The 15,892-nt window shown below is 41.1% G+C and overlaps 1 protein-coding gene across 9 annotated transcripts in view; it reads right to left on the bottom strand.

Moving 5' to 3' along the window:
• hspg2 (heparan sulfate proteoglycan 2) overlaps positions 1-15,511 on the bottom strand; it is an 84,743-nt gene extending 69,232 nt beyond the window's left edge. For all 9 annotated transcript variants that reach the window (XM_041046847.1, XM_041046891.1, XM_041046882.1 and 6 more), the window contains exon 1: positions 15,119-15,511. In XM_041046847.1, the coding sequence (XP_040902781.1) occupies positions 15,119-15,187 (69 nt within the window). In that variant the 5' untranslated portion in view covers positions 15,188-15,511. The remainder of the gene's footprint in view (positions 1-15,118) is intronic.
• Between the last annotated feature and the right edge of the window lie 381 nt (positions 15,512-15,892).

The raw sequence follows: 15,892 nt of genomic DNA on the forward strand, positions 1-15,892 counted from the left end.
ATTTTAACCAACAGTGATTTAATGCAGCACGTCAGCGAGATTGTACTAAATGTAATGAGGCAGGTGAAAGTTCCTATGCGTTCAGACAGGAGATCTACGAGGAGGACAGAGGTGGAATTCCCAGGAGAGATAAAAATACCTCAGGAGCTGTGTAGCTGCAGGTGTTATTACACCCTCCTCAAGAGGCCCTGCAGCGAGAGAGGGTGGCGGACAGGACAGGGGGTAAGGTCTAGTGAGGAGACGTTTCGAGCCTCAAAACTGATTCTCTAACAAGACTGGAGAAACTTGTCACATAAAGCCATTTAAAAGACAAGTAAGAATTGCATAACCACTGCACATTCCCCAGAGCTTCTAGCTATTATGGCTATGCTCAATGGCTGTCTACAGTGACCTGAATTACATTTGGCCAACATTTTCAAAGATGCTTTTGTAGAAGGCTCTCACCAATGTAAAACTCAATACATGCCTTTTCCAGATTCGTTGTCAGAGAGGTTCAGTACAGTAGGCAGTCTGCTGCTGTGGTTTGCAATCCCCTCACCTCCCCATTTGAGGTTAGGCCTGGACAAGAACCAATAAACACTGAAGAAAGCCATGTTTCAGAAGGCGCTCTGAGTGGTAACAGGCACAGCCAACTGTTGCTCGGCATACTGGCACACCCACATCTGCACAGCACACGAAAACTGACTCAAGATCAAATTGGTAGGGTCCAAGCAGTAAAAACATGCATCTCGGAGCCAATGAGAATGGGAGTCAGTCAGAAGATATTACACACACAACACAGTTTTCTGTTTATTCTTCATTAAACTGTGTCTGTTTCGCCTTCTAGAATGGAGTGATTCTGTTTTGACAGCATCCAATTTTTGATGACCAAAAATAGACAATGTTTTGAAGCGAATCCGCCCACACTCTGGTTAGCAGAGACGTGACCTTAAGCTTCAGCCTAACAAGGGACTTTCCTGCAGGTTGTCTTCTGTGTTTGGTGAAGGAAGTCATTTATTTCCCCCAATCCGAGGATCAAGGCAAATCTTAACCACCCTCCAAAAAGCCGGCAAGCTTTACTTCTTTAACGATACCCTAAAGCACAGAAAGGTGAACATTCCTGAAGCCAATTATTGGGTTCGGAATGTGAGAAGGGATCAGGTACCCACTTTGTCAGCATAAAATGCCTTCATTCTGATTGGCTCTCATCACAGTCTTAAACCCCTGATTCAGACTCTCTCTCTCGCCCCTTGACAAAGGATCAAGGGGCAGGACACTTGCAAAGAACCAGATTATCTTTTGGAGGCTGGTTCAAGGAGAAGGGTCTTGGGAATCTGAGTAATGTGAAGGTTGGATTTCTCCAGGTGTAAAGGGCTTTTGTTTTGGCTGGTCAGAAAAGCCTGTCCCTATAAATAGGATTAGTTTACCTGTATTACTCAGGGTAACTACTGGTCATTCCATTAGGCTCGCATTTCACTTCCATCTTTTCTGTATTTTACAATTTCCAAATCTTTAGAAAAGTGCCTTCTGAATTTCATCCTAATTTGGTGGGACAGAAGCACTCATTCCCTTGTTAATGGAAAGAAAATCACTTGGCTTACACATTTAACAAGCTTTTTGGCAGCCGTTGTTTTAACAGTTTAACGCTTGCACAAGACATTTCTTATACTGTTGCAATGTCTCCAACTTTAGAAACAAGTATGGAAATCCAAGCCAGCAAAAACCTAAGTCAGTCTCAGAGCAGACTTTGGATAAGCAAACAGAGAGTGCAGGATGAAGATATGGTTATGAATGAGGGTCGGGGGAAAAGCTGTTGGATGGGAGATAAACAGTAGCCCCGTCATTATTTTTGTCTAAGGTCAACAAGGGGCTTTACAAGAGCTTCTTGAAACGTCTCCTGACTTTTCTTGCATCATTTACAGTTTTAAAGGCCTGGTGTCAGGCACAGTACGTGGCCATACATGAGAAAAAAAAACTTGCTCATATTCAAATATCTCAACAAACTCACAAGTAATTTTTAATTTTACACCTACATCCATATATTCCCTTTGAATGCAAGGGCTGACGGAACAAATATGGTACTGCTTTTAATTATTTTTCCGATCTCATCACTACTTATCCTGTTGAACTTTCAATAAAATATTTCATTATGAGTCACTGACTGACTCTGTATTTAGTTACTGACAATCAGCAGTATCCACAGAATAACCTGCAGTATATTAACTCACCTAGACTGGGAATCTTCCTGTCTAGACTGTTTCCCTGCAGGGATCATTCACCAGTCTATCACATGGATTGAATAGCAGGTTGCGATGTGGTTTAAATTGTAATGATTCACAGGCTGACTGAGGACAGCAAATTATCGCCTCTGAAACAAACAGATTCATAAAATGAGTCAATAAATATCACACTTTGAAGCACATGTGGTTTAAATGCTTCTCAGATAGCGCACAGCGATGCATAAATGCAGACCTGACAACGGAAAACAGGCTGAAAAAAGTGTGACAGAAAACTTCAGTAAACCTAACAGCTATCCCATTTTCCCCGATGAACTTAGGAGAAGGAATTCCCCCAGACGGGACCACGCCTGCTGGATCTAACGCTGTGGGAGCCAGATAAAATCCCTAAGCTAAATTAAACACTTCCTTTTCTTCACTTACCCTTCCTCCACAAGATAGCCCCAAAAATACACCGCCTGCATATTCAGAGCAGAAGAATATGTAAATACAAATGAAGTATTCACTTCAGTGTAAAACGACAAAAAACAAACTGCATCACAACAAATGACTGAGTGAGTTTCAACAAATAAGGCACATCTTTGTTACTTCACTCATAAGTTAAATCACTGTGGTATAAAACACAGGTAGTTTTTCTTTTTTAACTCTTCAGATAAGCAGGTGGAGCAATACAGACAGACCCAGAAGTACAACGAAGTGCACAGGGAGGGCAGCACCACACAGGTGATTAGATAAGTCCAGAGTCGTCCTGTGGACAACCGACATTTGGAAGTGAAAACAACGGTAAAATAACCTGAAACAAACGTATGTTGACTGCAGTCAACATACGTTGACTGCAGTCTGATATAGATAATATGGATATATCAGGGATTTAAAGGTTTAAAAGCTGTCTAATTACATTAGACAGCATTTTTTCAGTTAAGTTAGACTATCTTTGGTTCGACTAAACTTTGGTTAGACTATCTAACATGTTGCAGGCTTTCTTTCATGTAGCCATTAGTTCACCAGCTAGCCCTACAAGCAGTCTCTATGTCACCAAGCCTCTATTACAGCCTATTTTTATGATGACTTTTGTTGTGCAAATTTGTAATGTGACCACGGCTTCACTTTGCATTTATAGCAGAGACACTGTGTCCAAATATTCAACAATTAGGCTATTGATTTAGCGATTTAATATTTTTTTCTTAAAGTGACTGAAACCTAACATACCCCTTCACATGCTCGTATGTTTGTGTGTGAACTAATGAGTAATAATCCCATCGCTGTGTAGCTAATTGGAACCACACACCATTATTGAGGCCATTCATTGCAGACGTTTACCCTGGAAGAAGAGGTTCTTTAACGATGCTGGTCCTGTGCTTTGTAAAAAGCTCCCATTACAATTAGCCAGGAGCAGGATATAAAAGACAGCACTTAACCTAAAAAAGGCGGGTCAGTTGAACAGGAGGCTTTTTTCATCAATTTTATTGCTATCCCATTTGGTATGTTTCAGCATTTATATCATTTTATATTAGAGCCTATACTGTGCTCTTCAATTGTTTATTATACCTGATTCCCAACTCAGTATACTGTAAAGCATTGTCATGGAACATACCAAAGTATAAAAACAGTCATTATTTAAGGCCCCACACACCACATTCCACATGGTCTGCATCCCTGTTGCAACCCATGTGTCTGACTATACATGGGGGGGACTCTATTAAATGGGCTACAACTGTAATCAGGACCATGTGGACTCTAAACTAATCTTAAACTCAAAGGAATGTAATTTTGTTTTGTGATTTTGTTCTTTTTAGAGCGAACAGTTTTAAACACATGTTGCACAGGTTACCAAATAACTCACCTTGATAATACTCTTAATACTCTAATACTTTTATGTCATACAGAAACTTTGGAGGATGCGTTTGGCTTTGTACCAACCACACAACAAACCCACGGGCTGACATCTGACAACCATAAACAAAGTCTGGGAGTATCTTCCTCTCAGCAGTTGACAGACGAATTTCACCTGTCCTCATAATTCAACAACAGGCCTTAATTTGAAGGTGTGCTCACACCTACAAAGACATCTGTTTGCCAGGAGTTTATGCAATAATTTAAGAAAGCAGGAGGCCTAACCTGCCCATTCATTGGAAGCAGATGTGAGGGATCCATTTCCTACTATAATAAGAGGTAATTACAGGCAAGGTGCTCTGTGTCTGTGTGAAACTACACCAAGCTCCAGTGGTTGATCAGCAAAGTGAACCCATTTGGTATACGAAAGAAGGCAGTGAAACTAACTGCTGTCTGCTCTTTATATGACTGAACACTATGCTAATGGACAAGCCAGCACAAGCCAGTTCATGACCTTCCAAGGAAAGAAGGGCGGAAAGAGGATAATTTAAGACTCCGCTTTCACCAGTGAGGTTACATCACTCCTTCTGACCTGTTTTTTTTAGGTCATTTTACATAAATAACATAATTTTTTACCATAAAAGTGTTATAATAAAATAATTTCTTCTGCTTGCATTTTTTTCAAGTGACCCTCAAGGTATTCTCGCCAGCAAACACTCATTCCTCAGCTCAATTCCAAGTATTTCTGCCCAGGAGGCTGCATGAGGGCAGGATGAGCCATGACTGACAATGCATGCTATCCCTTAGGATATAATGTTTGAAAATCAATATATACCAGTATTATGAATAAATGTTATGAGTTATTTATGTTCTTTAACATGTTTTAGGCACAGAGCAGTACCAACTTCAATTCACATATTTTACACTGAGCATCAGTACTGTAGATTCAGGAGAGACACTGAAGAGGGCTATGCAAAGGAAAGTGCAAAAAAAATTTCTCTTTTAAAATGTATTTACAGGGGCATTTAACTCAACAGCTATCAGAGACAAGAGGAGGGACAGAATACCTCTGCAGCAGGACAGTGATATTTACTAGGGTTATACCAGGTCTATATAATGGCTGGGTGTATGATATCAGAAGGACAAGCTCCACCTCTGGGCTGCAGCAGTAGTGCTGACTAGCCCCCAGAGGCACAGCACCCAGGGCTGATCAGACCCTAATCTCTGCCTGTCTGGCCCAGCCCCGTTCTAAAAAACAAACAGGCACAAAAAACCCACTCTGTTCTTGTTCTTCTATTATCTCCCTCAAATCTGTTTTCCATTACTCCTGCGTGGGGAAAGCCCTGATGAAACAACAGACTAGAGAGAAGTTAACCATGTGCCCACAGGCAAGACTGATTTCTGTGCCAGAGAATCTGACTGCACTCTGCAGCCTGGTGTTTGTGCCAAATTTCAGCCCCGGTGTGCCCCCATCTCCACCCCATGTACCCATGACAGGGTCATAATAGAGCCTCAGCAGGTGGAGCCTGGTGGGGAAGACAGGGCCTCTTCGTTCTGGCACAGCTGAAAGAGTCTTCTCTATGTGCTCACAGTTCACATAAATCACACAGGCCCTCAGTTCAGTGGAAGAACCATTTAATTACCCCTTTTAAAGCAATAATTGCCTGACTTGGCTGGAGGTGCTGCCTGCATGAAGACCAACAGAAAAGTGAAGCCTTCACTGTCTCTGATGACTATGAAAAGAACATCAAGGGCAACCAAGATCTATAATTTAGATTAGCAAATCCAATATATGAATCTCACATGGCTATAAAAAGGGGACCAAGATACGAAATCTGAAATGGACTTCTGGTTGTCAAATTTCATCAAATGCCACAACAGATGTGCACTGATTTAAGAAAAAAATCTGCAACCCTTAACAGTTGCTGTTCCCGTAACTCGGTCCTGAGGATGTGGTGTTGTAAAGGCACAGCTGGTGGTCACCAGCTACTCACTGTAAAACGTGGAAATCAGGCTGACTCGTGTTTCCACGGGCATTAAACATTGCTATGGCAGAAATGTGACAGATACAGAGTGATGAACTAGGCTGGTTTCCAAACACTACTTTTCCAATAAATGCATAGAAATGTATAGAGACACCTACAGATGAGGACACCTGTGGGTGTCTCTGATCCAACAGTAATCTGCACCATTCAGAAGTGCCTAAACAAGGCTTTAAGCGGAGTATTTAGATGACTCCTCATTCCATGGAATCAACAGATGGTTTGGGTGGAGAGAAAATTATATACAGCCACTTTAGTCTAAAACCACAGAAATTCCCTTTGCCTTACCAACTGAGTTACAAGGCCAACCTTCAGCTTCAATAGGCCTGCCAGGTACTGGGGAGTCTCGCAGACTGTCAAGCCTTCGGGCACATGATGGATGCTAAGCTACTTTAGTCAGCGTGGTGGTTCAGGAGTCCTTGTGTTTCTTTGTATGGACTTGGCAATGCTCAACGTGAATAAAGATAAAATCTGAAATCCTTCACTAAGCTTCTTCCCGAAGGTGATCTGGAACAGCTTCAAGAGAAGTGTATTTGAACATGATCAGAAGGCTCAGTGGTGATGTTTTCATCAAGAGGCTGTGATTTTAATCTAAGGAAACACTCATAATAAACAAGTTCCACATTCCACTTTTATCAATGCCTTGATTTTCATTACTATAAATTGTCTTGGTCCGAGACTGTCATGAAGACATCAGCTGAAAAACAAATACGTTTTTTTTTTTTTTTTCCAAATGCAAAGGTAGCATGGTGGTATGAGAAACTGCTTCCCCATGTAGCACATAAAGAAGGTATTCATCTTAAAAGCCCTTTTCTTGTAATTTAAAAAATGTAAAAAAAAAGAAAATAGGTATAAGTATGTAAAACAGCAGCCAAATGGGGGTATGTTAGACCTAAATAACAGTCTGATCTTTCTTTGAGCTTTGCCTTATCATACTTTCATTTCAAATGGTAAAAGTGACAGTCGCCAGCTACAAATGAGAAGACTGCCTGTCTGAAATTACGGACCCACGGTTTCAAAAATTCAAGAATTTCAAGGGTAAATCTTTAGCCATTATCATTGTAAACTGCCTCTGTGCTGTGCAGTATAAAGGCAAGGCTTAGCAAGCTGCAGTAGCAACAGCTTATGCTTTTAGTTTACCTTTTAATTTATTATAACACCAAATACTGTATCATATAATTTGATTTCTTATAGTTAGGATGTTCTATTGTGCATTTTTAGAACTTTGACAGTAGATAAATGATTTGTGCTTCATACAGATCATAGTGAGATGAGGTCAAGGTCTTCTGTGATTTGTTTGAGTATTATTTATTTTCATTAAAAATACAGCATGTGAATGAGCGTCTGTGTGTTTAAATCTAAGACTTTTTTCCATTACAACACAGTTTGGCCCGTGGCATGGAACATGCATCTTCAAAAGCAGCTAACCTGGATGGAAAATATTTCCAACCAAGCTCTTCTACTCAGCTGAAACACACTGTGATAGAAATTCAAATATCACATCAAGCTGAGAGAGGAAAATAAAAAACAACAAGGGCTTGTACTTTGGTATAATTAGATCCAGGGGAATTCATTAATCTAGTGTGTTTCTTGCCAAGTTATAAAAACTTGTGAAAACTTCTGTACAGCCTCGCAAGTACACTCTGTTACCAGCTTAAGTCGAAGTAGAGCTCACTGGACAAGAAATAAACACCTGTGATAAATATCTCTAAAACTTCACTGCATGAAAAAAAAAAGGCTGAGATGCAGGGGAGATGTTTAAATAAGACATGCTTGTTGTGATATGACTAAAGATTATGGGGATTTTCAAACATAAACATACTTCAGAGAGAAAATAAATTTAAGTAAAAAAAAAAATGGGTATGGGGTTCGGAAAAACAACAAATACACTGGGTTATGTCTTTCAGTATGTATATATATATATATATACAGAGCAGGACATCTGAACTGTGCACAGGAAGGCCTGAACAAACTTTGCTTCAGGGCAAGTGGGGTGCTCTTGTCCTGTAGATTATTCCAGGTTTCATTTCCCCAACAGGATGGTGACTCAGCAAGAGACAAAGGTTTCAGACCATCACAAGCCACTGCGGCCAAAGAATGGACTGCTGGCAACCTCATAATCACAACAAATTAGCTTCCAGAAGGCTCTAAATATATCTCATCATGTACCAAATCACTTGTCCAAATTGCCTTCGTTGTTACTGAAACAATAAGTGGCCAGATGGTTAGACATGTCTTCCTTACAACAACTATGATATAAATACTGGTTTACCGCTCGTTTACAATGTACAAGGATTCAGTGATTTGATTGTTTAAGCTCCTAGCAAGAGGGAGCAGAAAGAGGAAAGGACAGAGGGTGAAAACGGCACAGAGAAAATTCCTCTGAGATCAAGAAGTGCGTACATGTGCGTATGTGTGTATAACAAGAGAAAGAGTTGTTATGTCTCGTGAGACGGCAGCTGACATGATAACACAGACCAGACTGGTGCGGATCTCCTCCTGTCTCTCCTGAGGGCCTCTGCAGCCTCAGCGAGGGGCACAGCGGAGGCCAAATACATGAGAGCTGAACTCTTCCATAAAACAGAAGTGACATGACACACATTTTAACACTGGCTTCAGTGGCTGACATTTCGCAGTTTACCTGCTGCCACATTATGTGCTAAGTCACTTCCTGTGCTTTACTGCGCTAAAAGCCTGAACTTAAAGCTTCAAGTCCATGGCCAAAAGTCAGTCATGTCAGCAGGTGATGATCTATGTAAAAAAAAAAAAAAAAAAAAAAAGAGGAAATAAAGAAACAGCATCATTCCTGTACTGCTGTGTAGAAAAATGTATAATGAGACTGTTAATTAACTTACAGATATTTTGTATTTTCAAAAGCATGTTTTTATTTTTAATGTTTAAAGAAACAAGGCTATTAGGAAGATGACTAACGAACTGAGTTTAAGGGATAACTTTAGCCAGGGTTGCAGGACTTCAAACTTCCCCCTTTTTTTACTGCATATAAGAATGTTATCATATTAGGGAAGACAATAACTGAGTTGATTTTTAGAAAAGCTGATTGTTAGTTTTCACAGTCTTTAGATTTCTTGTAGCCAGCTCTAACTCATCAGCCCTTGTGTTCAAAACAAACAAAACCTTTAATTTGTGAACTCACTGGGTAATTAGGCTCCTGAAGAGCAGCAGGCTTGTATGGCTGCCTACAAACCAGCTCCTGAATTAAACAAAAGTGAGCAGAAAGTGGAAGCCAGTGTTTTCCCGGTTATTTACTTTTCACTGAGCCATTACACCCTGAAGCCTCCAAAATTCCAACTTCCCTCTGTGAACATTACGGGTTTAACAACAGCTTAGGTAAATTTGCATCTTCTTAAGGTCACAATAACTTATTGCAAAGATTTAAGGCTTTCTGTTTCACAGGTAGAGACTTGTACAGTAAAAGGAAGTGGAGGCAGGACGCTGCTGATCTGTGCTCAGGGAGTGAGAAATCATCAGCTCTGATAAGACACCAGGTTGGGATTTTTTTATAAACACTTCACGGAATGTCCGGGTCAAACCTGGTTTGAAAAGACAATGGAGGAAAAAAAAAAGACTGATAGCATCCCTTCAGCTAACTTAAGTACCCAGAGAAAAAAATCTATTCTGCTCACAATACATAAGGAGGCCTTTGGTGAAAAGGGCAGCAACCCCCATTAGAGTAGCTGTGTAAGTTGGGAGGGACCCTACAAGACAATGCAGCAGCTCCCTTGAACAAAAAGCAGAATGCCCAAGTGACTTCACATCAGTGCCGCTGGCAGAGACAATGGCAGATTCAATAGGCCACAGACAACTACAGAGCACCTTCAAAGGGAAAGTGCAATACAGTTAACTTAGCATTTCAATGAATCTCTAATAAGAGCAAGCCTGGGTACAGCCTGGGAAAAAGCCCGGTAACACAATGTGAAAAGATTGAAGAAGACTGTTTAAGGTGGAGAAATGAGTCAGAGTAGGTACCAGTCTTTTGTTCTTTTTAATCAAGCTGAGCGACTCGTGTTAGATTTAAAGCTCACTATTTCCAGAGGAGCAGAGTGACCATTGGCATTAGAGTATGTCAAATTTAAGACCTGCTCACCACTTGTTTAACAAAAATATAAGGGAACCACGAAGGACGATGGAGTTTTCTCCGTATGAACAATTTCCCAAGCTGAACAAAAGTGTCTCTGTCTGAACATGGAGAGAGAAAAAAAAAACAAAAATTTGCGATTTGCTGGTCTCAAATGGCCTCTGACCATTAGCTGTTCTTTATTGCTTATGGTGTAGACTGTGTAGTGTCCTCAAGACATTCTGTGACCTCACCATGAACTCTGTGGGTTTATTGCACCTGTAGCTCCATAACACAGGAATGAAGAGAGGTATATACTTTAAGTATGTTTCACCTACACAGAAGGAGCCAAAGGGCATTTATTTAACTTTAATTAACTTTTTGTTAACTTATAAATAACTTTTTTATGATATATATTTTTTTCAACATCTGAATATGAACAATTACATTGCACTCCAATGAGTAATGCATTTGCCAATACCGGTCCTTGAAAACAGGCTGTGTAGTGAAAAGATGGCCACTTTAATCACCACATTGATCATATAGTAAATTTCAACACGCATTATTGAATAGTGTTAAAAGATTTTAATTTTTCCCAGTTGGAGGCGTGTTAAACTCATAGTGTCATCAAAGTGAAACAGAAGACAGATGCGGTGATCAGAGGTTTTATGGCTAAAAATGCATTACCTCCTACACGGGTACATTAAAACCTAAACTTTCTTCCACATGAAGCTTTAAAGATTTAATTACAGAATGGCACTTAACCTGACCGAGGCTTCAGACTGATCTGAGGATGATGCATAACTGTGAGTCTGATAAACAGCAATTTGAGACAAAATCCATCCACAGACGAGCGCTTTAGAGGGAAAAAGTAAATGCGTGAAGAGGTGTGAATGGAAAGAGTGGGACTCCAGTTACAATAGGCTGTACTCAAGAGAATGTGTGCTCATGTCAGCACATGCACAGCGCTGCTGCTGTACCAGCCGAGGTGCAGCTGTGTTTGGAGTCGGCTCTTCTGTCCGACACGGACGCGACGTTGGGCATGAAGGCACAACTCCAGCTACAGAGCATTGTGAAAAGACATTAGTTTGTGTGTGAGTGTGTTTGTGAGGATGTGTCCCAGACAAGGGTGTTAAAAAAAAAAAAAAGTATATTTTACCCATCTGTAAGGCTTCCATGCATCTCTGTAATCTAAATTCCTAATTTGAATCACAGTGCATATTTCACGCTGATCTCTGAGGTTAAGAGAAAATATGGGTCTTTCAAGAAAATGCCTGATTTGATTATATTGTTATATAAGTTGGCATTAGATGCAAACAGCAAAAAGAATAAGGAGCAGTCAGTCAGTCGGGTTTAGAGTGTGATCACACTGCAGATCCTTCAGAGATCATTCCAATACTTTAGGGATATTTTAGCTCATTTACTATAAATCATGCACACTGAACACATTGCTGCAGACCATCTTCCAGAGCATAGAACAAGCTAAAAAACATTTTCCATGTGTTGTAATGTACATCAACATCCAAATCAACTTGAAAAGTCTGCAATGCATTCATATGGTACCGTAACAATAACTGTAAACCCAATGCTCAATTCCAGCTGTCACCTGGGTGACAGTCTATTTTCATACTTAAGTTAAATGAATGGAAACCAATGGCTACCATGAAAATATGAAGCACCACAGCATCATTTCTGATATAGAACTCTGCAATAGTCTTTTAAGACAGGCATAGGAGGATGCGCCTCTTCTATCCACACCAAACAACAAGCTGAATTGAAACCAGCCCTGGGCTCACTTCTCTGTAGGGGGGCAAAGCAAAACTAAAAAGGAGTATTTAAAGCATCTGCATCTGATGGAACTATTGTAACAGTAGAGACAATGAAGAAAAAAAGAATAAGCAAATGTTGAACAACTGCTGGCTTTGTTTATTTACCACATCACAGCTTGTTGTGGAGTTAGGAATGAATGAATGCATGGCATAAAGAGACAAAAACCATTTGATACATGAGGTCAAACGTTGAAAGACTCAAACAAAAAGAAGCATTACATTTCTGTCTGCATACGCGATTTAAAAGTGAACAGTTTAGGAAACTGTGAAGTGGGAGTTAATCTTGGCTGTGAATAAATCATGAGGAACACCACTGAACTGAGAAACAGAGTCAGGTTCAGAGTCCTCACCTCTCCGACCTCTATACCGGCCCAAGTCACACCTCACTGCAGAGTCAACAAATGCCACCCTGCTGGCCTGCACTCCATATGTGCCAATGTGCTTGAAGGGGGGAGTCGGGGGCGGGGGGGCAATTCAGTTCAGCATTGTCCCATCAGCCAGGATGGCCTCTCTCCCCTGGGGCTATAATTCAACAATGCAATGTTTACTGAACCCAGTCTTCAAGCAATTATGTGAATAGGTCTGGAGGGGGCAGGCCTTCCATACTGTTCAAACTGTGGAGTGGAGCTGCTGTTTGCACTGCTGTGCTTTGCAACTCCATAGAGCCTCCATCGACTCTGAATGGAAATTAAACACCAGGTAGCTGTGTGTGAAACCACGAAGCGCCACACAGAGACCAACCACTTCAGTCAATACACCACCCAGCACAAACTAAACAAATCATTATATCAAACTATCGCTGCATAGCATTTAGCACGGGGATGATGGGGTTTAGTTACTCACAGCAGAGACAGAGAACAATTTACGGTAACACACACTCTGCATACTATATAGTCATAGGAATCCAGGCCGCCCTTCCCCCCAAACTCCAGTCCAACCCCCAGTGAAGTCAAGGGACACTTGTGACAGTCTATACTGGGAGAAATCTCTGTGCCAAAAACTGTCAGCAGTTGTGCTCACGGTCGATCTCATGTCACACACCAGGAAACAAAGTGGCCTCTCTCACTTTTACATGATTAAGTAAGAGCAGAAGCAAAGACCACTGACCTTATCAATCCATTTCCATTTGTTTCATGAGTATGAATGAAAACAGATTTAGGAGTAGCCATTTCCACTGTTTTTTTCCCTTCTTATTTTAATTGAATATTAAACTCTAAAAATGCTTGACCTGGATAATTTCTCACACTAATACTGCCGGTGGTTCACAGCAGGATATGGGTACTCATTTGTGATGCAGAGCTGTTACCCATCGAGAGTTTTTATTGACTTTGATTGTTTGAGCTGATGCGCATGACCCTGACATTCCAGCGGGGAGAAAGGAGGGCCCGTAGTAACACCAGTGCGCGTGCTTAATTGAATCAAGAGACAGTCCGCCTGCCGTAGTTCAAAGTCAAAATGCAAGAAACAGATGCTTGTGGTTCCACATAATTCAATTATGCTGGTATTGTTGGCCTAGTAGTCAATCACAGCTGTGGTAAAAGTGCAGAGGCCATCTCCTATTACCGTCCTGTGTCGACACACAATAGATAATTGCCCTTTAGGGACTGGAAAGCTTTGGATCGATGATACCGAAGATATATAAGTTACGTTTATTTTGAAGATGCAGGCAATGAAAGCTCTGTCTCAACTTTGTGCACTGACACTGATAGACCACGTCATCCACGGGTACAGTGTTCAATAGCATGTCACCACTGGATGTTAAATATACTTTGAAGTCATAAAGATTTTAACACTATAACTTTTCAAATGTCAGGCATATCACTGCTCATACACTCCACATCCAGCAGGTGAAAGATTTATGTCTGCTGGTCACCTCAGCTATGTCCCATCATTCAAAAAGGCTTTGCTTCAGATCAAATCAACACAGAGGAGTCACAGATATCTCAGCCGTGACAGCTCTGTTTATTGGAGGGCATAAAGGTGAGAGACCAGACGGGATTTCTAAAGGGTGGGGGGGAGTCTATTCTCAGCAGCCAAGCCGTGGTCATCCTCTATCTGATTCATACCACAGATATAGCGAAGGAAAAGACGACTTATTTTCAACTCAAACATCATTAATTACACACTTGAATAAACACCCAGCTGTGCACAGGCTGGTGTAGTGTGTGCAGCTGTTTTGATAATCAATTAATCATCACAGCCATTTATCAAACCAAAATGCCTCAGATATGAGGACTTGCTGCTTTTCTCTCCTGTATATCCATATAGAAAGATTAAATAATAAATAAATAAATAATTTAGTGACAAAAAAGATCAATAATGAAAATAACTTATAGTTGCAGCCCTGCGGTATATTACTTAAAACTGTAAGATGAATGAAAAAAATAAAAAACCTGAGAATGCATCTTACTAGGACAGTCACAAAATGGTGCACTGTCCCACTGGATTCAGTGTTTTTCTTTTAACACACCTTACTCCCATTTTGGGGGTGGCAAATAACTTGAAATATTATTCTGAAGGATTCCAGGTTTTCCAAGATTAATTCATTAATCTTGGAAAACAAAGTAAAGGCATACTGGTAATAAATGCACACTTTCATCTATTTTGATCACATTGCCATCACATAAAGTCTCCTTCACACACATGTTGTAAGTAACAGACAGTGTAGGCACTGCCAAAGTGCAGCCTGGCAAAGTTTGAGAAGGTTTAGGAGCAGAGGACTCCAGGGAGACTATGAATAGCTTGTTTCTATGCGCAAACTTAGCCTGGCTTCACTCAACAGGAGGTTCTAGTTTGTCATATTACTTTTAAAAGCATCTTTACGGTACATGCTGATATGACTGCGTGTACTGGAATCTGCTCTTCAGCCCACCTGCAAGTGAGCAGCCCTGCACCATCAGACCACAGTATTTACTGAACATAAATAGCAACATCCACACACACGCTTGCTTTTTTGCCTTTAATAGGAAATAAAGGCGCTAGTTTGTAACTTTGACTTGATCTCTGGGGGGATAAATGGTTTAACATGTCAGTTTTGTGGGTGAATGAAACACGAAATCGCCCGCAGAGAGTGAAAGAAGAGTGGAAAAAGAAAGAGTAAAGAGAAAGTGTGAGTTCACTTACAGTGACCAGCTGGCATGTGAGTATCAACGAGAGGATAAGTCCACAGATCGAAGTGGTCGGAGTGCCCATTTTCCACCAACCCAGCACAGGCTGCAAATGCTGGGGAAAAGGAAAACCCGAGGTCCTTCACTCCTCCTGGCCACTGGAGCGGTGTGTCGCCTGCACCTTTTTCACACTTTTCTTCTCTGTGAAGAAACCCGACTGCTCCTCTGCGTCCCACGCCCGGTGGGACTTCATCAACAGGTAAAACGGATCCTTTTTCGCGTTCGTCTTTTGCGGAGGGGACGCGAATTATCGACTCGAATGGAGCTCCAGACCCGCTTCTTCTCCCGTGCACTCCGAAACTTAGGACTTGGTTGAGGGCTGAACGCAGTCTCGCAAAGTCACTGGGAAGTCCTGTGCAGAGAGAGAGCGCTGCCGAAAAAGTAAAAGGCGGAGTGGAATTCAGGGAGTGCTGAAAGAGAAGACAGCTAATCCCAGTGTGGGGAGACGCCACCTAGTAGACCCATGTTAGCTCTTTGCATGACCACACACTCCTCACATGTGTCCACTCCCCAGAAAAAGGCTTTTGTAGTACAGCTACATTATCCCCACATGGACGTAAAGTCTGCATGTGGTACTAAATAGTGAGCTTACTGCAGTAGTTTTACTTAGAGCAGCAATACCACCTAAAAACTCCATCATGTAAAAGTCCTGTACTTGAAATTTAAAAACCCCTTTTCAGGGTTTTATATTTACTATCTGTATGTAGGCTGTTATTGGTTTGTTATTTCT

This window comes from Toxotes jaculatrix, chromosome 2, assembly GCF_017976425.1.
Source record: "Toxotes jaculatrix isolate fToxJac2 chromosome 2, fToxJac2.pri, whole genome shotgun sequence".
Taxonomy (NCBI): domain Eukaryota; kingdom Metazoa; phylum Chordata; class Actinopteri; family Toxotidae; genus Toxotes; species Toxotes jaculatrix.